General features: G+C 35.7%; 2 protein-coding genes across 2 annotated transcripts; one reads left to right on the top strand and one right to left on the bottom strand.

The window, feature by feature from the left end:
• The first annotated feature begins 2,414 nt into the window (after positions 1–2,414).
• LOC140746826 (uncharacterized) lies at positions 2,415–3,848 on the top strand. Its single transcript, XM_073078919.1, has 2 exons — positions 2,415–2,664; positions 2,740–3,848. Exon 2 carries the CDS (start codon positions 2,814–2,816, stop codon positions 3,846–3,848), a length of 1,035 nt encoding a protein of 344 aa, XP_072935020.1. The 5' UTR covers positions 2,415–2,664; positions 2,740–2,813.
• Positions 3,849–8,693: 4,845 nt separating this feature from the next.
• Positions 8,694–18,569, bottom strand: LOC140746740 (uncharacterized). Its single transcript, XM_073078839.1, has 6 exons — positions 18,546–18,569; positions 17,827–17,965; positions 14,038–14,810; positions 11,256–13,495; positions 9,806–11,135; positions 8,694–8,888 (listed from the first exon to the last, which is right to left on the bottom strand). The coding sequence occupies exons 1-6, from the start codon at positions 18,567–18,569 to the stop codon at positions 8,694–8,696; spliced, it is 4,701 nt and encodes a 1,566-aa protein (XP_072934940.1).
• Positions 18,570–25,721: the final 7,152 nt, after the last annotated feature.

A 25,721-nucleotide genomic window follows, 5' to 3' on the forward strand; every position in this document is an offset into this window, starting at 1 on the left:
GCCGGTCGCTTCCCAGCGGAATGGAGGCAGGCGAAGGTGGTGCTCCTCCACAAACCGGGCAGACCCTCAGACTCACCCTCGGCCTACAGGCCGATATGTCTGTTAAACGATGTAGGAAAGCTTTTCGAGCGGATTATTTCCGCTCGTATCAGCGGACATTTGTCGTGCACTGGTCTGGATCTATCCGACAGTCAGTACGGTTTCCGAAAGGAACGCTCGACTGTCGATGCTATACTCCGTGTTCGTGCAGTGACAGAGCAGGCCGTATCCAGGGGCGGAGTGGTTTTGGCTATAAGCCTAGATATTGTGAATGCCTTCAACACTCTCCCCTGGAAAGCGATCAGGGAGGCCCTCGTATATCATCAGGTGCCTCCCTATTTGCGTGACGTGTTGACGGTCTATCTGTCGAACCGGAGTATAAGCTATCCGGGCCGTTACGGGAGTGTCGGGGAGAGGCAAGTCGTGTGCGGGGTTCCACAGGGATCGGTCTTGGGGCCACTCCTGTGGATTCTGGCATATGATGTCGTACTGCGGACGGAGCTCCCTCGAGGTGTGAGCGTTATTTGCTACGCCGACGACACTCTCGTATTGGCCGAGGGTGAGTCTTTTGAGAGGACGGCGAGGCTGGCCGAATTAGGGGTGGCACGCGTTGTCGCGAAGATACGCGGAATAGGCCTTAGCGTTGCGACTAATAAGACCGAGGCGCTATGGTTCCACGGCCTGCGGCGGGGCGTGGAACCACCCTGCATGTCAGTCACCCACCCTGGTGACGCGGTTATCGAAGTGGGCAGGTGCATGAGATACTTGGGACTCGTGTTGGACAGCCGCTGGCGTTTCGACGAGCATTTCGACCGTCTGGTTCCCCGGATTCACAAGGTAGCGGGTGCTTTGCACAAACTGCTGCCAAATCTAGGGGGACCAAGGAAGGAAGTCCGCCGCCTCTACGCAGGCGTCGTGCGCTCTGTCGCGCTCTACGGTGCGCCCGTATGGTCTGATAGACTATTGGGCTGCCGGCGCCGCGCGGCCAAATTAGATGCCGCGCAGCGTATGATCGCGATCAGAGTCGCACGAGGATACCGGACAATTTCGTATGAGGCAGCCACAGTCCTGGCGGGGTTTCCGCCCCTGGACATTCTGGTGGATATGACCGCAGAGATCTTTTTTGAGATCCGCGGTCTCCGCCAGAGTGGCCATCCTCCTAATGACGAGAGCCAGCCGGCGCGCCCTAAGGCGCTGGCGTGATAGGCTCCAGGAGCCACGGGGCGCACGCCAACGCGTGGTCAGTGCGATTGTGCCCAGCTTTCGAGCTTGGCTACAAAGGAAGAAACGCGTCACCTACCGGCTGACACAGGTGCTCACCGGACATGGCTGCTTCGGTGAGTACCTGCATAGAATAGGCAGGGAGGCCTCAGCGGAGTGCCACCACTATGGACATCCCCAGGATTCTGCGCAGCACACGCTTGAGGAGTGCCCAGCGTTGCAGGCCAAGCGGCAGATCCTGGTGCAGAACATAGGGCCGGACCTCTCCCCGGAGACTGTAGTTGCAGCGATGGTCCGTTCTGGCGAAGCGTGGGATAGCGTGGTCGCGTTCTGCGACCGCGTTATGCTCGCTAAAGAGGACGCCGAACGGGCCAGGGAGCGCGCCGATCCCGCGCGGAGAAGAAAGCGCCGAAGACGCAGATAGCGCCCCCGGGCGCGGTGTCCCTGTAGTTCCGGGACTAGAATAGGGCTACGGTATCCCCTGCCTGTCGTAAGAGGCGACTAAAAGGGGGCTTCCGGGGTTGCCGGCGGCAAGAGTGGGAGCTCGAACCGTCCGGAGAGCAACCCCGGGAAGAACGGCGGCATGTGTGGTCGCATGCCGTCGTAAACACCAGGTGTGCGGGAGGAGCGTAAAGTGCTCCCCCCAGGGCAGAGCCCGACCGGGGCATCGCGCTCGGAGGACTCCGGTTGTGTTCCATCGGAGATCCCGGAGTTCTCCAACAAGCGCTGAGGACGGCCACCGGGGGGGTTTTAGTGGAGGTAGTTAAATAACTTAGGTAGGCAGGTATAAGTAGCACGAGGAACGCGTGATAAATTTAGTGTCCACACCGGCCGACCGCCAACAGTAAAGTCTAGTGTCGAACTGTCGACCTGCTCTCACGCCCGGTCGGCTGCCACACCGGCGCATTCCAACACTAACTTTATCAAGTGCCACTAGATGGCGCTAGCGCTCTGGAAGCGCCTTAGTACCGCCATTTCCGACATATATATATATAATAAGATTTTAAGATAGCAATAATATGGACTAGATTTCAAGGAACTTACGTTTCCTTTAGTGAATAATTTGATTTATTTTTGTTGACACATAATTGTCAAGTATGAAATACCAGGCTATAATATTTATAAAGGTACATTACAAGTGTATATGTAAAGAAAATATATTTCCTTTATTTTATCGTTCTAGATTATTTAGTAAAAATCTATGTTATATAACCTATGTTGAAATAGATAGCGCAATACGATTATTATCTGTGGTAGTTATGCTAAAGAAAAGGATTTTAAGATCTGTCAAAAAACAAAGAACACGGAAAATTTGTGACACAGTATTGGAGATTAAAGAACGTTTAAAAAGGGAATTTGGAATTCAAATAATACACTTTAATCGTCGTTTCTTTGTTTTTACAGGTAAGATATAAATTTGTTACTGGTAAATAAGTGTAATTATTACGTTTGTGCTAAAATAAAACTTTGTTTTTACAGAGCAACACGAGGTTATTATTTAGCCAATATTCCCAACAAACACATTATAAAACGACGATTTTAGATAACAAACTATGGAGAACTTACTATTTACATTTACATTAATGGCGGCAGCGGATGGAAAGTCTAACATGATAGGTATAACCTCAATCGGCACGCCGGACGGACGCATATATGAGGTACCTAATGACCTAAAACCCGCAAGTAAGCACACAGCCTTGTTGTCTACAGACGTTTATGCAAAAATAAAGAATTCACTGAAGAAAAGACACCAAACACGTGCATTATGGATCCCCCTAAGTAAAGAACTGGCGAAAGTATATTTACATGCGGGTGAAAATGTACAATTCAGTGACCAATACTTAGATGAAATTACAGAAGGAACAATGATTCCACATAATAACACGAGAACCAATGTGTTAGAAAAAATAAATATAAGCAAAACCGCAGAAAGATTTTTGTTAGAAAAATTTTCCAGTAAAACTTCAAATGCTAATCAATGGATCACCGAATTTGAAAGGGAATGTGGAAGATATGAGATAACACAAAACGAAGAGAAAATTGAGATTTTGAAACATCTGCTAGAAAAACAATGCCTAGATTGGTATGGAAGTATGTTAATTAAATTAACGGTGAACTCTGAGTGGTCACTGTGGAAAGATAATTTTTGTGTAACTTATGGAAATAAAGGTTGGTCACAAATAAAATATGCATTTACATTTAGATTTCAAAATGGATCATTACTGGAATATGCCACTAAAAAAGAAAAACTGCTATTAGAAGTTAATAAGCACATTGACACACAAACATTGATAAATCTTATTGTAATTGGACTACCAAGTTATATAATGGAGAAAATAAATAAAGAATCTGTAAAATCAACTGCAACCTTGTATAATGAAATCGGAAAGCATGAATATGTGGTGTACAAAAAGAATTTCTACACTCCTAAACAAAACAGTTTTGATTCTAAAGGAAAGGTGGACAAAAAGAAACCATGTAAGATTTGTGAAAATTTAAACAAAGGTGTTCGACTCCACCCTGAAGAAAAGTGTTGGTTCAAACAAACAGATAATTATCAAAAAAAAAAAACTATAGTAGAACAGTAAACCATTCAGTGATTGATGTTGAACTCAACAATAATGACTCAAAAAACGAATAATCACACCATTAATAAAAGTAAGTCTACTATTAAACAAACAAATAAAGATATTTGGAGTGTACGACTCGGGCTCAAATATCTCAATAATTAATTCAAAGTTGGTAAGACTGCCAGGAAAAAGAGATCTTGTTACAAAGACTGATAACCTAATAACTATTAATGGTGTGAAACAGACAGTAGGTGTGACTACTATAAAAATAAAAATATTTGATATAGAAGATGAAGCCGATGTTTATATAATTGATGGAGAACAATTTAAATATGATTTTTTTAATTGGATTGGACATCATAAAAAGATTTAAACTAATACAAGACGAACATTTACAAATAAGTCAGAGAAAAGATAAAAACGAAAATATTACATATAAAGATAAAAAAGAGGAAGACACAAAAAGCAAATATGTAATAAATTTCAATGAACATACACAGGAAGAGGATTTCAAAATAAATATGGGGAACTTGAATACTCAACAGAAGACAGAAATATATAAACTGATAAATTCATACAAATCAATTTTTGCTAAAGATAAATATGATATTGGCACAGTTAAAGAATATGAAGCACGTATTGACCTACTCATTGATAAATATTGTTGTAAGCGACCATATAGATGTTCACAAGAAGATAGAAAAGAAATAGAGGAACAAATAACAAAATTACTCGATAGAAACCTTATTGAGGAATCCTATAGCCCATTTGCAGCGCCCGTGACACTAGCTTTCAAAAAGGAAGACAACAGAAAGTCAAGATTATGTATAGATTTTAGAGATCTAAATAAAATTGTAGTACCACAAGCTCAACCGTTTCCACTGATCAATGATTTAGTGGTTAAAACCAGAAACTCAACATATTTCACTACACTGGACATAAATTCTGCTTTCTGGTCCATTCCACTCAGAATTGAAGACAGAAAGAAAACAGCCTTTGTGACGCAGGATGGCCACTACCAATGGACGTGTTTGCCATTTGGACTAAAGACTTCTCCGGCCATTTTCCAAAGGATACTAGGCAACATTCTGAGAAAATATAAACTTACTGATTTTGCAGTTAATTTTATAGACGATATACTAATATTTTCAAACTCATTTTCTGAACACATAAACCATTTATCACAATTATTAGAAGCTATCAAAAAGGAAGGTTTTAGATTAAAATTCACAAAATGCATGTTTGCTTCAAATTTTGTTAAATATCTTGGTCATATAATACATAATAATACAGTACGTCCCGTGAGAGACAATTTAATCTCAATCAAAGATTTCCCAATACCAAAAAATCAGAAAAACGTTAGACAATTTCTTGGGAAAGTTAACTTTTATCATGAATATTTGCCAGCAAATGCAATAACTTTAGAACCTCTTCACAATTTACTCCGAAAAAATACTAAAGGACAATGCCCATGAAAGTATGGACCGCCGTCCAGAGTTGCATCAAATTGAAACTTGTTGTGAACGATGTATAATTAACCAAATACTACCACCAATACTTATTTTTTAGATCAGCACCCGGGTTCTGAAGTTATTTACCGAAATGTTACATAACCTCAAAATCGAAAATATCCGACGATAGATTAATGGTCGGTTTTAACTGATAGTAGGTACCTATAATGTAGTTCGATTAACATATATCCATTTACTTTTAAAGGTAGTAGTTAAAAAAACCTAAAATAATCCTAAAAACCTAAAATAATGAATTTCGAGTATAAAATACCGCCATTTTACTTTTTAAGAACAACAATCAACATTTCGTCTTATTTTATCTTAAATGGAACCCCCTTGTTCAAAGAAACTATTCTGATCGACAAACTATGTAAGAAAATCAAAAAATAATTTTAATATTACTTTCATTTTGATGCATGAGAAAAATCATTAGTCAAAACACTAATAGATCTTATTGTATTCCGAGTATAAAATTCCGCCATTTTAATTTTTAAGAACAACAATCAACATTTCGTCTTATTTTATCTTAAATGGAATCCCCTGTTCAAAGAAACTATTCTGATCGACAAATCATGTTAAAAAAATCAAAAAATAATTTTAATATTACTTTCATTTTGACGCATGAGAAAAATCAGTACCAAGAATGGGCATTCTCCTTTATATGGTCTCCCGATTGTCAAAATCCTTTGAAATTATAAAAAAAATATTATGCTCACAACCAATATTAGAAATTTTTGATCATAATTTGCCCATTAAGATTTATACAGACGCATCTATAGAAGGTATTGGAGCAGTGTTAAAACAAACACAACCAAATGGAATAGATAAACCAGTAGCATATTTCTCAAAAAAATTAAACCAAGCTCAAAAAAAGAAACCAGCAATTTATTTAGAATGCCTAGCTGTAAAGGAAGCTATAAGATTTTGGCAATATTGGCTTATAGGTAAAACATTTACTATATACTCTGACCATAAACCACTAGAAAACTTGAACATTAAATCTAGAACAGACGATGAATTAGGAGCTTTAACCTATTATTTATCTCAATATAATTTTGTAATAAAATATGCACCGGGTAAACAAAACACTGAAGCGGACTGTTTGAGTAGGAACCCAGTTTTAGAGGCGAATGATGATACAGATGAACAATTGAAAATTGTAAACATGGTAAAATTAAGTGATATTATTACAGATCAAGAACACAATTTAGAGTTACAAAATAATAAATTAAATTTGATACTAAAACATAAAATATACTTTAAGAATATAAAAAAACAAGAAAAAAATATTTTATCAGAAGATTATAGTAAAAGGCTCATTAAATATTTACATGAGAACATGTATCATTTAGGTGTAAAACAAATGCAAAATAAAATTAGTAAATTATATACCGCAAAAAATTTAACTGCAAATATAAAAAATCATTGTAAAAGCTGTGAAATATGTATTAAAAATAAAAGCAGAGGGAAAAATAAATATGGTCTAATGTCACAATTAGGTCCAGCCACAAAACCTCTAGAAATTGTCTCGATAGATACAATTGGAGGTTTTGGGGTCTCACGATCAACAAAAAGGTACCTACACCTCCTTGTAGACCACTTTACCCGATATGCTTACATTGTTACTTCAAAAACACAAAATGCTAACGATTTTATAAAACTAATCAATAAGGTAACAGAATCGGATACTATTGGGATGGTTCTCACCGATCAGTACCCAGGAATAAACTCAAAATAATTTAAATCATTTTTAAATAAAAAATCAATTCCAATAATTTTTACTGCTGTAAATGCCCCATTCTCTAACGGATTAAACGAACGGCTTAACCAAACTCTTGTTAACAGAATAAGATGTAAATTAAATGAAAAAAATAATAATAAAAAAGCATGGACAACCATTGCCCATGAATGTGTAGATAAATACAATAATACTGAACACACAGTTACAGGTTTTGCACCAAAATACTTATTAGATGGTACAGATGTTTCTTTTTTACCAAATGAGTTAAAAGTAGATAAAACAGAAGCTGATTGGATAAAAGATAAACAAATAGCACTTGAAAATTCATTAAAATCGCATAATTACAATAAACAAAGATTTGATAAGAATAGAACTCACTTTGATTTCAATATAGGGGATATGGTTTATGTAGAAAACGGTAACAAATTGAATAGACATAAACTAGATGAACTAAAGATTGGTCCTTATAAAATTATTAAAAAAAATCAAATTCTATTTTTAACATAGATACAGGTCATAAGAAATCAGAATCTAATCTCTTTCATATCACTAAACTCATTCCAGTACCTAAATAAAAATGTGTTTTATACTTACTACTAAGGTATTGAGCTATTGAAGACTCAAGTTTACCTTACTATAACCACTTTATTATTAGGCTAAGTCAAATATTATGTACCAAATTTAAGTTATGATTGTCGTAATATATAAAAAAAAAAAATGTAATGTTACATTTTTTTTTTTTAATTGGTCTCCTAATATGTATCTTTTAGTTTCTTTACTTTCATATTAGTTTACTTAAATTATACTTAATGTATATTGTCAAAAGATTTTTAACATTTTTTTTCTTGAGGGGGGAGATGTAAAGAAAATATATTTCCTTTATTTTATCGTTCTAGATTATTTAGTAAAAATCTATGTTATATAACCTATGTTGAAATAGATAGCGCAATACGATTATTATCTGTGGTAGTTATGCTAAAGAAAAGGATTTTAAGATCTGTCAAAAAACAAAGAACACGGAAAATTTGTGACACAGTATTGGAGATTAAAGAACGTTTAAAAAGGGAATTTGGAATTCAAATAATACACTTTAATCGTCGTTTCTTTGTTTTTACAGGTAAGATATAAATTTGTTACTGGTAAATAAGTGTAATTATTACGTTTGTGCTAAAATAAAACTTTGTTTTTACAGAGCAACACGAGGTTATTATTTAGCCAATATTCCAAACAAACACATTATATATATGTCGGAGCAAATACGGCAGTTCTCCTATTATAAAATGAAATGATTAAACACCTGAGGTAAAACTACCTGCATCTTCAATAGAAAAACAAGTGCACGTGCGCCGGTCCTATAAAAAGGGCCGTACTGGCGACATCGGGACATTACTGCTCGAGCTGTGGAACAGTGCGGACCTCCTTAGGACGTCGTTATGCTGCCCGAAGAATAAACTAAGCTCAACAATTCTCGTGTGGTTTGCTTTCGAAGGTTTCATCGAGTCATTTATCAACATCATAACAATAATTATGACGTCAGCGGTGCTGACGTCACGCCTTTTTAAACTGTTATTCCGTTATCAGAATTGGGATCGGAACAAGCTCCAATCTCGCCTACATCCTCATCAGCTGCGGCATCCTTCCACCTCTCATACCAGGATCATCACCAGATAGCACCACATTGCGAGGTGCTATTACAATAGGCACTTCACATCTACTACCTGGCACATCGATAGAGGGCGTCCCAGAAAAGTGGCCTATGATCAGCTTCATTGTTGCATACGGGCGCACGTTTGATACTTGTGTGGTCTATTGTTTCAATTTTATAATGTTCACCTAATGTTTGAGTGTTCACAGGATAAGAAACTACTATAGCTGCTTATTGGTGTTATTGCAACTACACTGGACTTGTGTTGACCGCAAACGGAATGGGTAGCCTATGATACGGGTGGCCATAAGGCAGGATACTTTTTGACTGTGGTAAAACCAAGGCGGTGAGTTAGTAAGTGCATTTTCGGTAAGTGACTTTGGGCTCTTAAAAGATTACCGTTGTAATTGATGAATGCTTGTGAGATTGCTTAGATATTTTCGAGTTTTTGAGTTTGTAAGTAAAAAACTTTTGCGAGCTGCACTGACATCTTTATTGCGTTTTTTGACAAGACATAGACAATAGTTATTATTTTAAATATTAAAATTGTTAAGGTTCACAGTAAGTACAGGAATGACAATAACCATAGACATGCCGCCCACCAAAGGACCGCAGTCCTTTACAAAATAGATATTAAACCTACATTTACAAAATAAGTTTAACAAGTTGTACTGAATTTTGACATTTGAGTACACCACATACTATAAGTTACCACAATTTGAATTACAATGGTTTGGTTACAAACTCTACATACTTTAACAAATATATCACACAATCTTTAAGAACTTTAACAAAGCTTCAACTACACATAAACAAATTTATGAAAACATCTCATAGATGGCAAAATTTAACATTTTTTAAAGTAATATCTTTCGTGGTACTACTAAAAGGTTCTACTAAAAGGAAAAACAACATTATAACATTCAGTGAATGCTGAGTGAAAATAACATAATAGAAAAAGTTACATTAACAATGTTAAGTTATAATTAAAGTAATACTGAAGTTATCAGTCAGACTGTATTGTTAAATAACAAAGTTTTGATATTGATCGTTTAACCACATCACTCGCACATCTTACACTATATACTCTAGTAACATTGTCGGGACCACGATGTTTAGCAACCACTCGCCCCAAAGGCCACTTGCCTGGAGGCAACTGTTCATCTTTAATAAGCACAATATCTCCTATTTCAAACTCTCTCATATGTTTTAACCACTTAGGACGTTCTTGTAGTCTAGATAAGTACTCATTTTGCCACCGGTGCCAGAAATCCCTCACCAGCCTTTGTACATATTGCCATCGTGATAAACGACTTAAATTAATGTCCCGCAGATCCGGACTTGGAATGGTAACAGGAGGTTCCCCAATTAAAAAGTGACCGGGTGTAAGTATTTCAAACTCAGTATCTGTGATGTCAATTGGAGTCAACGGTCTTGAATTCAGACATGCTTCAATTTGACACAATGTGGTAGTCATTTCTTCAAAGGTAAGCCTGGCTGTCAAGATGCGTCGCAGGTGATGTTTCACTGACTTGACGCCAGCCTCCCACAGTCCACCAAAGTTTGGGCTGTATGGTGGAATGAAGTGCCACTGGGTGCCTTCAGCAGCCAAAATTTCACTTAAATGATCTGGCAATTCCACCTTTGCATTTTTCCACGCTTCAATCAACTGTTTATTGGCTCCCACAAAATTCCTCCCTTGATCACTCCATAGATGTGTACATTTTCCTCTTCGTGCCACGAATCTATGAAAAGCTCCTATAAATGATTCAGAAGACAAGTCGCCCACTAATTCCAAATGTATGGCCTTTGTTGCCATACAAATAAAAACGGCTATGTAGGCCTTGTTTGATTTGGCTCCTCTTCCCCTTGACATTAATACTTGCAACGGACCAGCAAAGTCCACACCACTATGAAGGAATGGTCTCGCAGGTGTGGTGCGTACTTTAGGTAAATCTCCCATAATTTGTGTTCTCATGGCAGCCTTATATCGTGTACAAGTAATGCACTTGTGTATTAATGTCTTCACTGCATTTTTTGAACCAAGAATCCAATTTTTTGAACGAATGTAGCAAAGCATTAATTGTATTCCACCATGCATCGTTTTCCGATGAGCATCTGCAATTATTAAATGTGCGAGGTGATTCTTGCTATCGAGTATAATGGGGTGCTTAGCTTCATCTTCTAAGTCTGAATTTCGCAGTCTACCGCCCACCCTGAGAATATTGCAGTTATCCATGTATGGATTCAAAGATTTCAATTTACTACTTCTCTTTACATAATCCTTGTTATTTAATCTATGTATTTCTTCGAGGAAGTCTCTTCTTTGTGCTATTTTTATACACAACTTCAATGATTGATCCAGCTCTTCAACTGTTATATGCTTAGGTATGTCATTTGAAAGTTTTCTGAAATTTAAGAATCTTCTACAGTAGACTATAACTCTTAAAAGCTCATCTAAGACATTATAATTTTCAAAATCTATGACATTGTTATTATCTTCAATTTTCAAATTTACGTTTATTTGCCTTGTCTCCATATCTGTAGGTTCAATGTTTAGTCTTGAGAAGGTTACTTCTTTATCTCGTAGCCAGTGTGGTCCGTCCCACCATAACTTTGTTTCTATCAGTTCATTTAACTGAAGCCCTCTTGAACCGATATCCGCTGGGTTTGTCTTGGATTGTACATGAAACCATTGCGAGTTGCCTACATTATCCAATATTTCAACCACTCTGTTGCTTACAAATGTTTTCCATCTTAATGGATCTCCACATAACCATGATAATACAACTGATGAATCTGTCCAGGCATATACTCTTTCAACAGGTAATCGCATAGCCTTCCTTACTTGAGTCATTAATCTTGCTAATAATACAGCGCCGCAAAGCTCAAGTCTCGGAATTGTAATTGGTTTCACGGGTGCCACTCTTGTTTTAGATGCTATAATTCCTGTTTCATATTTCCCTTTCTTAGTTTCTACTCTATAATATATGACGGCACAATAAGCCTTCTCTGAAGCGTCACTAAATCCATGAAGTGTGATATTATCTAATTCCTTTCTGTCTGTCTTAATCCATCTTTTGATTTTTACTTTATTTAAACTATTAAAACTATCTCGTAATCTTAACCATTCTTCCTTCAATGCATCTCCAACATATTCATCCCAATGTAATCGTTCCATCCAAAGTTTCTGTATTAAGATTTTAGCTGGAATTATTGCTGCCCCTAGCCACCCAAGTGGATCAAATAATCTCTGTATATCTGCAAGGATGTTCCGCTTGGTGACAACTTCTGGTTGTGATGGTAATTTTAATTGATACTGAAATGAATCCATCGTCATGTTCCACGTTAAGCCCAATGTTTTGATAGTACATTCGTCAGTTTCTTGTTCTATCTTCATAGTGTCTTCGTCTGCTTGCATTTCCTGTAAAAGTTCTTTACTGTTTGAAGCCCACTTTTGTAACATGAATCCACCCTTGTTTAAGATGTGCGCAATATCCTTGCTCAGTAGTATTGCTTCTGGAACTGTGAAACAACCACTCATACAGTCGTCAACATAGAAATCTTCTCTTATGACTCTCGATGCTTCTGTATAATCTTGACCTTCGTCCTCCGCAAGTTGTATTAAAGTCTTGACGGCTAAGTAGGGTGCAGAAGCTGTTCCAAAGGTAACCCGCAACATACGGTATTCTTTTACCTCTTCATCTGTATTCCCACGCCATACAATTATTTGCAAATCCGCATCTTCACTTGCAACTTGTATCATTCTATACATCTTTTGTATGTCAGTTACGAAGCAAATTGGTTTCAGACGCCATCTCATAACGAGGTTTCTCAGATCTTCTTGAAGCGGAGGTCCCGTCATAAGTATATCATTCAATGATTTACCCTTTGATCCTTTACAAGATGCATCAAATACAACTCTGATCTTGGTTGTTTTACTGTCTTCCTTTATAACAGCATGATGTGGTAAGTATATTGCTTTCTTATTTTTATCCTCTTCTGGAACTCTTTCCATGTGATTCAATTGAATATACTCTTCTATAACTCTACCATAATCTTCTTTAAGTTGTGGATTTCTCTCTAATCTTCTTTCTAACAGATGTAATCTTTTTAATGCTATCTGTTTTGTTTCCCCTATTTCTTCTATGGAATCCTTTAAAGGTAACTTGACGATGTATCTCCCTTCTGGTGATCTAATGTAATTATTTGTATAAATCTCTTCACACCTTCTCTCTTCAGCTGTATATTCTCTCTTCGTTGATTCTTCTATACTCCATAAATTTCGTAACATGTTGTTTATATCTATTTCCAATTTTTGATGCATGACCAAGATTGTATTATCTGTTGTGTGGTCATGGATATTGCCAAAGAGAATCCATCCCAGACTTGTTTCCTGTGCCGATGGCGAGCCTGATGGACCTTTGATTAAATTATTCTTAATGATTTCTGTGTATACTTCAACTCCAAGTAAAACATCTATTTTCCCGGCAATGAAATATTGTGGGTCGGCCAAGGTGAGACCTTCCAAATGTGACCAATTTTCCCTTGGCTCGATTGATTTACATGGTAACCGAGTAGTCACGTGTGAAGCTAAAACATAAGCCTGTACAGTGAGGCTGAATTCAAAATCGTACCTAGATATGACCTCCAGCTGTACCAAGTGGCTAACTGTTGTTGTTGTTGAACCCACCCCAGTTACCATTCCATTGATGCCAGTTCTTTTGAGACCCAATGACTGAACTGCCCTTTCACTAATAAACGATGCCTGAGACCCAGGATCGATTAAAGCCCTCAAAACTATCATTTGTCCCGAACTGTTTCTAACAAGAACCAGTGCAGTGGCTAAAGTGCTCTTTTTACATACCCTGACACCAAGTGTGAAGCAACAGAGACATCTTGTAGATCTTGATTTTCTACTTTTACATTTGTGCTGGATGAAGATCTGGTTGTGGTCCCTACCTGCTTTAACCCAGTATCTCCCTTATTATTTGTGATTTGATGTAAAAGCGAGTGATGTCGTTTCCCACATATTCTACAAGAACTCCTTTGTTTACAATTGAACACTGAGTGACTCGAAGACAAACAATTATAACACAAGCGATGATCTTTAACATACTCTCGTCTTTTAAAAGTATCTAATTTTGAAAAATCTTTACAATTAAATAAAAAATGATTTTTACCACATAGGCCACAACTAATTTCAACTGAATTGACATGAAATGATCGCTCCCTTGTGCTACGTACAGCAATTGGTTGGGTTAAAACTAAGGTTTGAATACTAGACTCAAGGAAATTACAAAGACTTACATATGAAGGCAATTCCTTTTCATATTCATTACTCACAAATTTCTCCCATTCCTTGTGTGTATCTGCATCTAACTTTTGAGTAATCACAAATACTAAAATGGGATCCCAAGATTCCGTTGATATGTCCATACCTCGCAGACAACTCAGACATTCATTGGTGTTGTCAATTAACGCCTTCAAGTGAGATGGCGATTGATTTACAATCTTCTTATTACTAAACAACCTTTTTAATATCGCATCCACTGTGAGTCTTTTTTGTGAATATCGTTTTTTCAAAGCTTCCCATGCTGTACTGTAGTTACTTGCAATCATTTGATAGTTCTTAATGGTGTTTCTTGCTTCTCCTGTTGTACAAGCCTTTAGGTAGTGTAATTTCTGTACGTCACTAAGTTTGTTTTTATGAATTAAGGATAGAAATAAATCCTCGAAAGCCTGCCATTCCTCGTACGCTCCTCCAAATGTTGGCAGAGCAATCTTAGGCAGATGCACCTCGGCATCTGCCCCCGACGACACCGACGACGACTCAATTTCCGACGAAATGTGCGGGGAGGACTTTTTGGTAGCCCTTATATTCTCGAGAGTGTCGGTTAAGTCCCCCTTGACGTCCAGATATAATTCTTCAATCTGGCTGTGCTTGTCTTCTCTGAAATATGGTATGGTTTCTCGTTGTTCCTTTTTGCTGCATTTAATTAATAATTTGTGGTTTTCTCGAAACGAGTCCCAATACTCTTCTACGCATTTAATTTTCGTTTGTAAGTATCCAACTGTCATTCCTGCCGACGGACATTTTTTATGATTGATTTTTGCCTTCTCTAATAACCGATGAAGATCTTCATTGAGTTCAACCAATTCTTCCACCGAAGACATCGCCAAAAGCCAATTGACGAATTAAGTTTAGCACGTGAAAAATGGCGGATGCACCAATTGAAATAATTTCTTGACAATAACACTGTATTTTTGCTTGATTTATCCGGTTCGATTAAGGACCAACATGTAATTGATGAATGCTTGTGAGATTGCTTAGATATTTTCGAGTTTTTGAGTTTGTAAGTAAAAAACTTTTGCGAGCTGCACTGACATCTTTATTGCGTTTTTTGACAAGACATAGACAATAGTTATTATTTTAAATATTAAAATTGTTAAGGTTCACAGTAAGTACAGGAATGACAATAACCATAGACAACCGTACTTGGGGTACTTCACAGTTCAAGAATTAAGCCACTAAAATGTGATCACTATTTAATGAGAATTATTTAGTGTTTGAATGAACTTGCGGGGTACACTCTATTTCTTGTAATTTTTTTGTGAAGGTTCATCATATCTCTAAATCAATTTTGATAGTTTACACTTTACTCAATTTAGATACTGGTGTAACTGTTCAATAAAGGTGTTTCCAATGTAGAGATACGATACCGTAGTGTTCGGTAGCGAATAATCTTAATACGAGTTAATCAGGATTAGCCGAGTAGAAATTTTAATATTCGGTTTGTTTATCTGACTTCCAGGAACAGCACACGAGGACGTGTGACTCGTCACGATGGCCGAGTCGGAGATAGTCACCAGTAATAACAGCTTTGAAAAGAAAAGAGAAGAAAAGAAAAAAAAATCAAAAAAAAAGTTTTTGCTTTCGTGTTCTAACGATTTATTGAAATGTGCTTACAGATACCTACTACAAGTAAATGGTGAAGGAAGCACGTAATCCAAGTGGTCCACGACAAGGAGCCCTCATCAACGGATTAAAGAATACCTACTACAAGTGAATGGTCGAGGGTCTCAATGCCGCGTCACACCGTCTTGAGAGTGGTACCTCTGAGCTCGTCATGTGTGTGTGTGTGTGTGTGTGTGTGTGTGTGTGTGTGTGTGTGTGTGTGTGTGTGTGTGTGTGTGTGTGTGTGTGTGTGTGTGTGTGTGTGTGTGTGTGTGTGTGTGTGTGTGTGTGTGTGTGTGTGTGTGTGTGTGTGTGTGTGTGTGTGTGTGTGTGTGTGTGTGTGTGTGTGTGTGTGTGTGTGTGTGTGTGTGTGTGTGTGTGTGTGTGTGTGTGTGTGTGTGTGTGTGTGTGTGTGTGTGTGTGTGTGTGTGTGTGTGTGTGTGTGTGTGTGTGTGTGTGTGTGTGTGTGTGTGTGTGTGTGTGTGTGTGTGTGTGTGTGTGTGTGTGTGTGTGTGTGTGTGTGTGTGTGTGTGTGTGTGTGTGTGTGTGTGTGTTATATATAATGTAATCTAATGTTATGTGCATGTATAATTACTTGTAATTCATTCTTTACTTATTATGTGTTGTTTTAGAAGTTTCTTAAATGTATCAAAAGATTTAGTGTTCGTTATGTATTCTGGCAAATCATTATATATTTTAGGTCCCTCAAATTTTATGTTTCTTTTACCATATCCTGTCCGGGCTGGGGGTCACATCTGTAGATTAGTAGTTCTTCGGCGTTTAGTATATTTACTCGGCACTCTAACATTAAACTGTATTGTGTGTAAATATGTGTCTGTATTGTGTGTAAAAATATGTGTGTGTAAATATATGTTTGTTTTATGTTAAGTAGTTTTGTGTTTTTATACACACTTTTAGTGGGTGTAAGGAAGTCAAATTTGAATAACACTTTTATTACTTTATTTTGTGCTCTTTGTAGTGATAGTAGATTAGTTGTAGCTGCACAACCCCATATCTCAATCAAATATTCTAAATGAGATTTTACCAGGGAATTATATATAGTGAAGCGGATCTTCACAGATACCTGCCTCAAAGAAATTATTTTCTTACAGAGTTTGAACTTCACAACGCAGGCAGGCGCAGAGCACGCGCCGCCTGTCAGAATGGCCGTGTCGGAGCAAATACGGCAGTTCTCCTATTATAAAATGAAATGATTAAACACCTGAGGTAAAACTACCTGCATCTTCAATAGAAAAACAAGTGCACGTGCGCCGGTCCTATAAAAAGGGCCGTACTGGCGACATCGGGACATTACTGCTCGAGCTGTGGAACAGTGCGGACCTCCTTAGGACGTCGTTATGCTGCCCGAAGAATAAACTAAGCTCAACAATTCTCGTGTGGTTTGCTATCGAAGGTTTCATCGCGTCATTCATCAACATCATAACAATAAATAACAAATATTAAAAACACGCCTTTTTACTCTGTTACTCCGTTATATATATGCTATACAAAGTCAGCCAACAATAATAAATAAGCAATAAACTCTTATAAAAAACTGAACAAAATTTTATCTTTAAGTTGTGCTAATTGCATGTTATTCTTCTATATTCTTATTTAAAACTAGTTGGAGTATCTTTTTTTTTTTTTTTTACTTTGGTTTATATCAAATGATGCTCTTATTACTTACTTATTAGGCAACATGCCATTCCTTCAATTAAACATAGCTAGGTTTATTACTTGGCAAAAATAGCCTTAGGTAACAGTTTTGTATACAAAATATATTATCACATAGTACAATATTATGTATGTCTATGCTAATTAAAATTATTTATTGAGCAGTTGGCCTATGTTAAAATTTGTTATGTTCACTTATTGAAATAAAATTAGTTTCTTTCTTAAATTTAATATGCGTATGCATTGTATTACCATGTTGCTGTTCAGCTAAGGAAACAAATTGTGAAGGAATAGAATGGTTGACTTGTGTTTTTCCTTAAATATTGCTACCGCATTGTTACCGAATGAATGTTATCTATTATTTCCATTTCTCATTTTAGAGGGAAAATGTTTCATTCATAGGTCAGCATAATTAAGATGGTATCATGCCATCAATGGTATGAATCAAACTTGATATTTATACATACCAGTCTTGTACGGTTGATCGTTGAGTAACTCCGGAATGGATGCCTGTCTTCCTTCCTGTGTTGAGTTGCAGGTTGGTTCAATCTCTTTCTTGCCATCGTCTGGACACTTGTATAGGGAGGTCCCCACTAGTTTAAAGAACTGGGTTAATTTTAGGTTTTGGTATTTGATATACGGTAAGGTTTTGTTACCATTGTGAACAACTGCAATGAATTACACCCTGGAATAATACCCACTTGTTTGTTAATCAATAATGAATGAGTCTCGTTTCGTTATGGATTCAATAACCCACCATCATCACAGAATTGAGCTTTGGAAAAAATATCTGATTTTTTTCCAAATGGAAGTGTTTTCCCAAACACTAAGTCATTCACCAAGCCTTAGGTCACAAATCTTCTATCCCAATTTCTATCCCACTACTAGGTGCAGGTCTCTCCTCGGACTGAGAGGGTTCTTGCATAGCCCATGATAAAATAAATCCTATGTGCCTTATTGAATATTCACAATCTGATTAGCAATTTTTTTGTCAATTATTTAATTGCTTCATGAATAAGTTTAAGTTTAGATGGGCTACAAATTTCATACCTTTTCCAAGTATTTCAGGTATAAATATTTGTTATGATAATGTTAACATTTTATCATCATAACCGTTCTTCATTTATTGTTGGTAAGATTAATCTCCCCTGCAATTCTTATAGAAACATGCTTCACGTGCTCATACCAGCTGGATCTTGGAAAGACACATAGTGGTCCTATGGAATATGGAATATCAACCACTGTTTACAATGAACAGTTATTAACTGTCATTTATTACATTGCTGTTTAGAACTAAACAATATCACAATAGTTGCAATGCATGTATGACCATGATATTCCTTACGAATATCCATGGCAGCTTAAGCTATGATCAGAGAAAAAACAAAGATCAGATAGGTCAGCTTTTGAGTTTTCAAATGTTTTGACACCGCCTCACCCCACAGGTGGGCCTGAGTGTCCATTAAAATGGTATATGTAGTGAATTAATTGAAGAACTAAATGACACTATAAACACTTTGCAATGCTCTATTGCATTCCCAGCTACTAACAATAATTCAAAAAATACGAATATATGTCAAAACAACTATAATGAAAACACTTTGCCGAGCTCGTCTCAAACGTCGGTGATACGAGAAAATAAGAAAAAATATTGCGTAAAATCAGCAGGATCAGAAAAAACTAGGAGAAGAGTAATTATAATTGCAGATCAACAAGGAAAAGGAGTAAGCCGTTGTCTTCAAAATCTTATTGGGGAAGATTTTCTAGTTACTTGTCTTTGGAAACCGGGTGCAAAAATGGGTGACCTTCTCTCCTCTTATAAACAAGAACTACAAACATTAACTAAATTGGATTACGTAATTCTTTTGGGAGGAATCAATGATAAAAATCCAATCGAATTTCAATATAACATAATAGAATGGCTCAATTGTATAATTAATACCAATATTCTGATTTCTGAGATACCATACAATCAACTTTTAAACGAAAAGAAACTAAATTATGAGTTAAGATTCATTTGTAATCGCTATAAAAATTCTACTTTTGTTGATATGGGATTTGAACAGTTTATACCTTATAAATCTTTCTTCTCTACATTTATTAGTCGCTCCCTACTTAAAGAAATTTTACGTCTTGAATATCAACAAAAAATTAATGCTTATCACGCAATGAACAAAATTAGAAATTTAAATAGCGAAACACCAAAAATATATATTAACAAATCTACCCAAACAGATTTTATTTCTAAAAATGATTGCAGTAGTCCAAAGTTGTCTGCAAATAACGTTAACAACAATTTAGATGAGCTTTTTCGTGTATAATAATCTAACAGTAATTCATCAAAATATAAATGGACTCGTAAATAAAGCAGATCTATTAACTATCCACTTAAATGATTTGTTATCAAACAATAATATAAACGTAGACGCAATATGTATCACAGAACATAACATGATTTGTACTGACACTGAATTCTTAAATGTTCCTGGTTTTAAACTAGCTACATTTTATTCAAGAGATAATAGGAACGGCGGTTGTTGTATATTAATAAAAAATAATTATGAATTTCATGAAATGTGTAATATAAATAGTTTATCGGTCTCCAATATATTTGAATGTTGTGCTATTGAACTTTCAAACTATAACGTTATTATTGTATGTATTTACAGAAGCCCGAGGAACACTGCTCAACATTATGAATTATTTTTTAACAAACTTGACATTATATTGAATCTAATATGCTACAAACAAACCAAAAAAATAATCCTTTGTGGTGACTTCAACATTGACGTTAGTAAACGAAATAAATACACCTCACACTTCACACAGTTAATTCAAGGCTTTAATTTAAACTTTGAATTTAATAAACCAACAAGATTATGCAGTGCCACATGTATAGACAACATTATACATAACATTGGAAAAGGGAATAGCCGACTTTTAGACTTGGGTCTCTCCGACCACACCGCTCAGATTATCACATTTCCCATAAAAACTAAATGTAGACAAAATTACTGGTATATAAAAAAACGCGATTATTCCACAGAAAACCTGAAAAAATTCAAATATTATATAGGACATATAAAATTTAATAATGTCTATACCAGCAACACATGTAACCAAGCCTTTGAGATATTTGATAATGAATTTAAGTTATACTATAATTTATGTTTTCCTATCATCCGCCAAAGAATCTGCACAAACAATAAACCGAAATGGATTACGAAAGGTTTAAGGTTATGCTGTAAACGTAAGAGAAGTATCTTATGGCAATATAGAATAAATCCATCTACAACCAACAAAAATAACCTCCGGATTTACTCAAATAGGTTAAAAAAGATTATAAAGTTATCACAAAAAGCCCGAAATGATCACTTTATAAATATTTCGCATAATAAATCGAAAGCAACCTGGAAAATCATCAATAACCATAGACACATTGCTGTTGAGAAACAGTATGTAAAACAAATTAAGAATGACTCTAAATTAATTACTGACCCAAGTGACATTGCGCAGGCTTTCAACGATTACTTCGTTGACCAAGTTTATTTATTAAATAACAAAAATGACATAAAATATTCTAAAACATTGACATATAATAGGTATAATTCATTTTTTTTCAATCATATTACATCTAATGACATAATTTTAATAATAAAAGATTTGAAGAATACGAATAGTACTGGATACGATGACATATCAACCAAAGTAATAAAATACGTAGCCGACATAATTGCCCCTATACTCAGTCATATTATAAATATTTGTGTCGAAGAAGGAAATTTTCCTACAGCTCTGAAAACTTCCATCATTAAGCCACTATTCAAAAAAGATAACAAAGAGGATATGAGTTGTTATCGTCCAATAGCATTGATTTCAGTTTTTTCTAAAATTCTAGAAAAAGTCATTTATAATAAATTATATACATACTTCGAAAATTTTGATATTTTTGCGAAGGAACAAAAAGGTTTCCGGAAAAACAAATCAATAAATTTAGCAATATATGAATTTTTGCACAAGGTTTTCTTACAGGTTGATAAAAAAATACCAGTAACAGCCCTTTTTATGGATATTTCCAAGGCCTTTGATTTTGTTAAACATGATTTGTTGATAAACAAACTATATAAATATGGCATAAGAGGCAAGACATTAGATTTAATAAAATCTTTTTTAAGTAATAGGACTCAGATAACACAAATTGAACGTATTTGTCCCAGAACTAAAACAGAATGTGTCTATTCGTCCCACCCGCGTAAATCAAAATTTGGCGTCCCACAAGGTAGTGTACTAGGTCCTTTATTATTTTTAATTTACATAAATGACTTCCCTAACTGTATACAGTTTCCCATGACCCTATTCGCAGACGACAGTACAGTCGTGTTCACTTGCACGGATATTAACAATCATGAAACTGACATTAATTATAATCTTAAGGTAATTATAGAATGGCTGAAAATAAATAATTTAAAAATTAACCTCAAAAAGACGACATATATAAATTTTCAACAACGGAAGTGTTTACTTCAGTCACTTAATATTAATTACAATGGGGAAGTCGTGAAAGAAACAAAATCTACAAAATTCTTGGGCATCCATATTGATAACGATTTACGGTGGAATACACATTCGGAATACATATGTAAAAAACTCAACAAATTTTCTTATGCCTTACATATGTTATCCAACGTCGTGAACCAAAATGCTCTCATAACCGTATATCACAGTTTTGTATGTTCGACCCTACGTTATGGAATAATGTTTTGGGGTAATAGTTCAAAGCGCGAAGAAATATTCAAAGCCCAAAAAAAGTGCATACGCGCCATTGCAAAAATACCTAGCACAGAGAGTTGTAAGCCAAAGTTTAAATATTATAAAATATTGACATTACCTGCACTATATATCTATGAAATAATTATATTTGTTAAAAGTAATCCTGACATATTTTTCAACTATTTAAAAAGTAATCGACATAAAACAAAGCTATCAGCTATCGCATGCAAAACAGCCTTACTGAACAATAGTGTATTTAGTATGGCACCTAAAATCTATAATAAAGTCCCGGAAGTGCTTCGTAACCTAAAAAATATGACAGAATTCAAGACGGAATTAAAAAAAATGTTAACCGATAAATGTTATTACACAATTCATGAATTTCTTACCGACGCCGATATATGACTTTTATTGTATTTAATAATAATTTAATAAATTAAAATGAATATTGTAATTAATAATTTAATGATTTAATAATAGTAATAATTATGCATGTAAATAATGATAATGACAATTTTTTTTTTATATTTCTAATAGGATTTATTAATTATGGCATTTGTATACCCAAAAGGGTCAAATATAGCGAATTTATATTAGTAAGTACCCTCATAATTAGACACTAAACATAGATACGAGTACTAGTATGACGTGCGGTAGTGGTGCGCATCTGGCGACATCGAGTTAGCTGTCAGTTGGTCTGGTACGTCACTCTTAGTGTGGACGCCGTGCGGGTAGGACAGTAGTGAACCGATTTGTATTATATTTGTACTAACCGAACCAGTACAAGTGGCGACCCTGCCAGTGACGAAAAACAAGAAGGAATATGCTGAGAGAATCATAAAAACTGATTTTAGGAGTAAGTCAGTAAACATCTTCTTGATATTATTGCTGGCTTTTCAAGTCTGACATTGTTTTACTGTATGTGTTTACCCTTTTGCTGGATTTATAAAAAGTATGCTTGTACTTATGTACTCGCGTATGTCGTTAAGATTCTCTGGCATAATTAATAACATATTTTACATCAAAAATGTTATTGAGCACACGGCCAGTAGGCGGGGTTAAACACAACAGATGTAAAACTGTTTAAAAAACACGTCCATTTATAATTTCATATGATTCTAAAATTGCCGGGTGGAATGTTAACCGCCTAAAAGGTTAAACCTTAAGAAATAGTGCGCTACCTCCACCTTTTGAACACTTGGCAAAATAATAAAAGGTCGATTATTATTTAAAATAATAAAAGGTTACATCATAACCTGTTATGTATAGATAGTGCGTATTATAATTACCATATTAACATTAATATGGATACCCAAGAAACTAAATATTTAAAAACGATCGTTTACGTACGTAATAAAATTATAATCCTCATTTGTTAAGTTAAGATTAAAACTTCTTCGCAACAATCCGCTACAAATATGTATGATGGTATATATTTTAAACCATGCAGTATGTACCACCCTCCCTCCCTCAAAGGATGCATGCAGATGCAAAAATTAAGAATATACACCACCATACATACCACCACCAACACGTGTTTCGCTCCAAACGGAGCATCATCAGGGTAAGTTGACTCTACGACGGTTAATCGCTAAGTGACGCTGTCAACCTAATGCATGCCTTTTATAATGGTATCCAACCCTCCCCTCCACAATGAAATGTAAACAACTGATGACAGTTGTGTGATAATAAGGTTATAGATTAATTATTCGCATTAAATCTGCGAATAATCATCTGTTTACTGATTGTTGGTAAAAATATGAAGTAAAGGAGAGCTGGATACATAGATTTGTTCATTCAGCAGTGTAATCCTACTGTTGTTATTGTGCTTAATAATCTCCCGTTGTTCTAATATATTAAGTCTACAGCCCTTGTCACCCGTGTGTAAAATTTCATACGTATGGTTACTTGGCACATTATGGCCCGCGTCTATTAGATGTTTAGCGAAATTTGACTTGTCTGCGTGACCACTTGTATACGCGGCTAGATGTTCGCGATAACGAATATTAAAATTTCTCCCAGTTTGACCGACGTAAACGCCATTGCAATCAGAACAAACAATTTTGTAGACGCCTGATTGTTCATGTCTACCTCTTTTTTCTTTACAGTTACAGATGGATTTAATATTATTGTTTGTTCTGAAGGCAACGCTGATGTTATGACGCCGAAGTGTTTTAGCAATACGCTCTGAAATAGGACCGAGATAAGTCAAACTGGATCTATACTTAAGAGGAACCACATCCCTTGGTGCCGCATACAATTGATCACGCACCATCAAACTTCGCTTCTTACGGATAAGATTATCCACCATCCCCCTACTATACCCATTGGCAACCGCAATATATTATATGGTATTTAATTCAGATCTATAATTTTCTTGTGATAATGGAATAGATAGTAATCTATTTATATAACAGTGAAACGCTGCTAGTTTATGTTGCCATGGGTGGCAAGAGGATGCCGGAATTACCGTATCCGTATGTGTCGGTTTGCGGAAAATTCCAAAGATGTATTGTTGATTCTACTAATTGTAAGATCTAAAAAAATTAAAGAATAAATTTGCTCAACTTCTAATTTAAATTTAATTTTAGGGTGAATTTTATTTAACTTATTAACAAATATATTGTCTGTCGGTCCCCGTCCAGCATATAATTATATCGTCAACATATCTGTAATAGTATAAAATATGTTGATGGTTTAAAATATTCTTATTTTCGTAATTATCCATAAAAATATCTGCCATCAATGGGCTCAAAGGAGAACCCATTGCTAAACCTTCGCGTTGTGAATAAAATTGATTATTAAATCTGAAATAATTTTGATTCATACATAAGGTAGTGAGTTTAATAAGATCATCTTTTTCCCCCCGGGTGTAATTTTGATTTATCAAATAGGTCGGATAGTATATATGGGCGGCGAGACATTTTATAATATATAATATTAATGTTTATCATGTTAATTTTGATTGTCAATGTGGAATTAATATTTAGATTAAAATATGGACGACTTCCGGTAGTACTTCAACACACTTTGTTAGTCATACCAAATAAATTATATGAATTATAATAATATTAAATATTTATTCTCGTATTTTTAAAACAATATTTTAAATATAATGTTATTTTATTAATAGTTAAATTTATTGTGAATCACGTCACTTGTTATAACAAAACAAGTGATGTGAGAGGGTAGTTCTTACGCTGTTTGTCACTCGAGTAGTATTTAAGTCCACGCGCTGGTAGAGCGTGGTTCATTCGCATTTAATCAGTCGTGTAAGCCGTTACTCTGCCCGAATTATAAATAAAAGTGAATAAAAGTGATTCTCATATTAAAGTCGTTCAGTTTATTAATAAAGTGCGGTAGTGGGATATCGCCGACATATATTTATGGACTCAGAATGGGGGACATTGGTAAATAAATTTTCGACATCTAAAGAAATTAATTTGGATTATTTTTAATTTTTGCATCTGCATACATCCTTTGAGGGAGGGAGGGTGGTACATACTGCATGGTTTAAAATATATACCATCATACATATTTGTAGCGGATTGTTGCGAAGTAGTTTTAATCTTAACTTAATAGCATGGATTTC

The sequence above is a fragment of the Epargyreus clarus genome, unplaced genomic scaffold (assembly GCF_041222505.1).
Source record: "Epargyreus clarus isolate Ecla_fem2 unplaced genomic scaffold, WU_Ecla_fem_2.2 ptg000013l, whole genome shotgun sequence".
NCBI classification, from domain to species: Eukaryota; Metazoa; Arthropoda; class Insecta; order Lepidoptera; family Hesperiidae; genus Epargyreus; species Epargyreus clarus.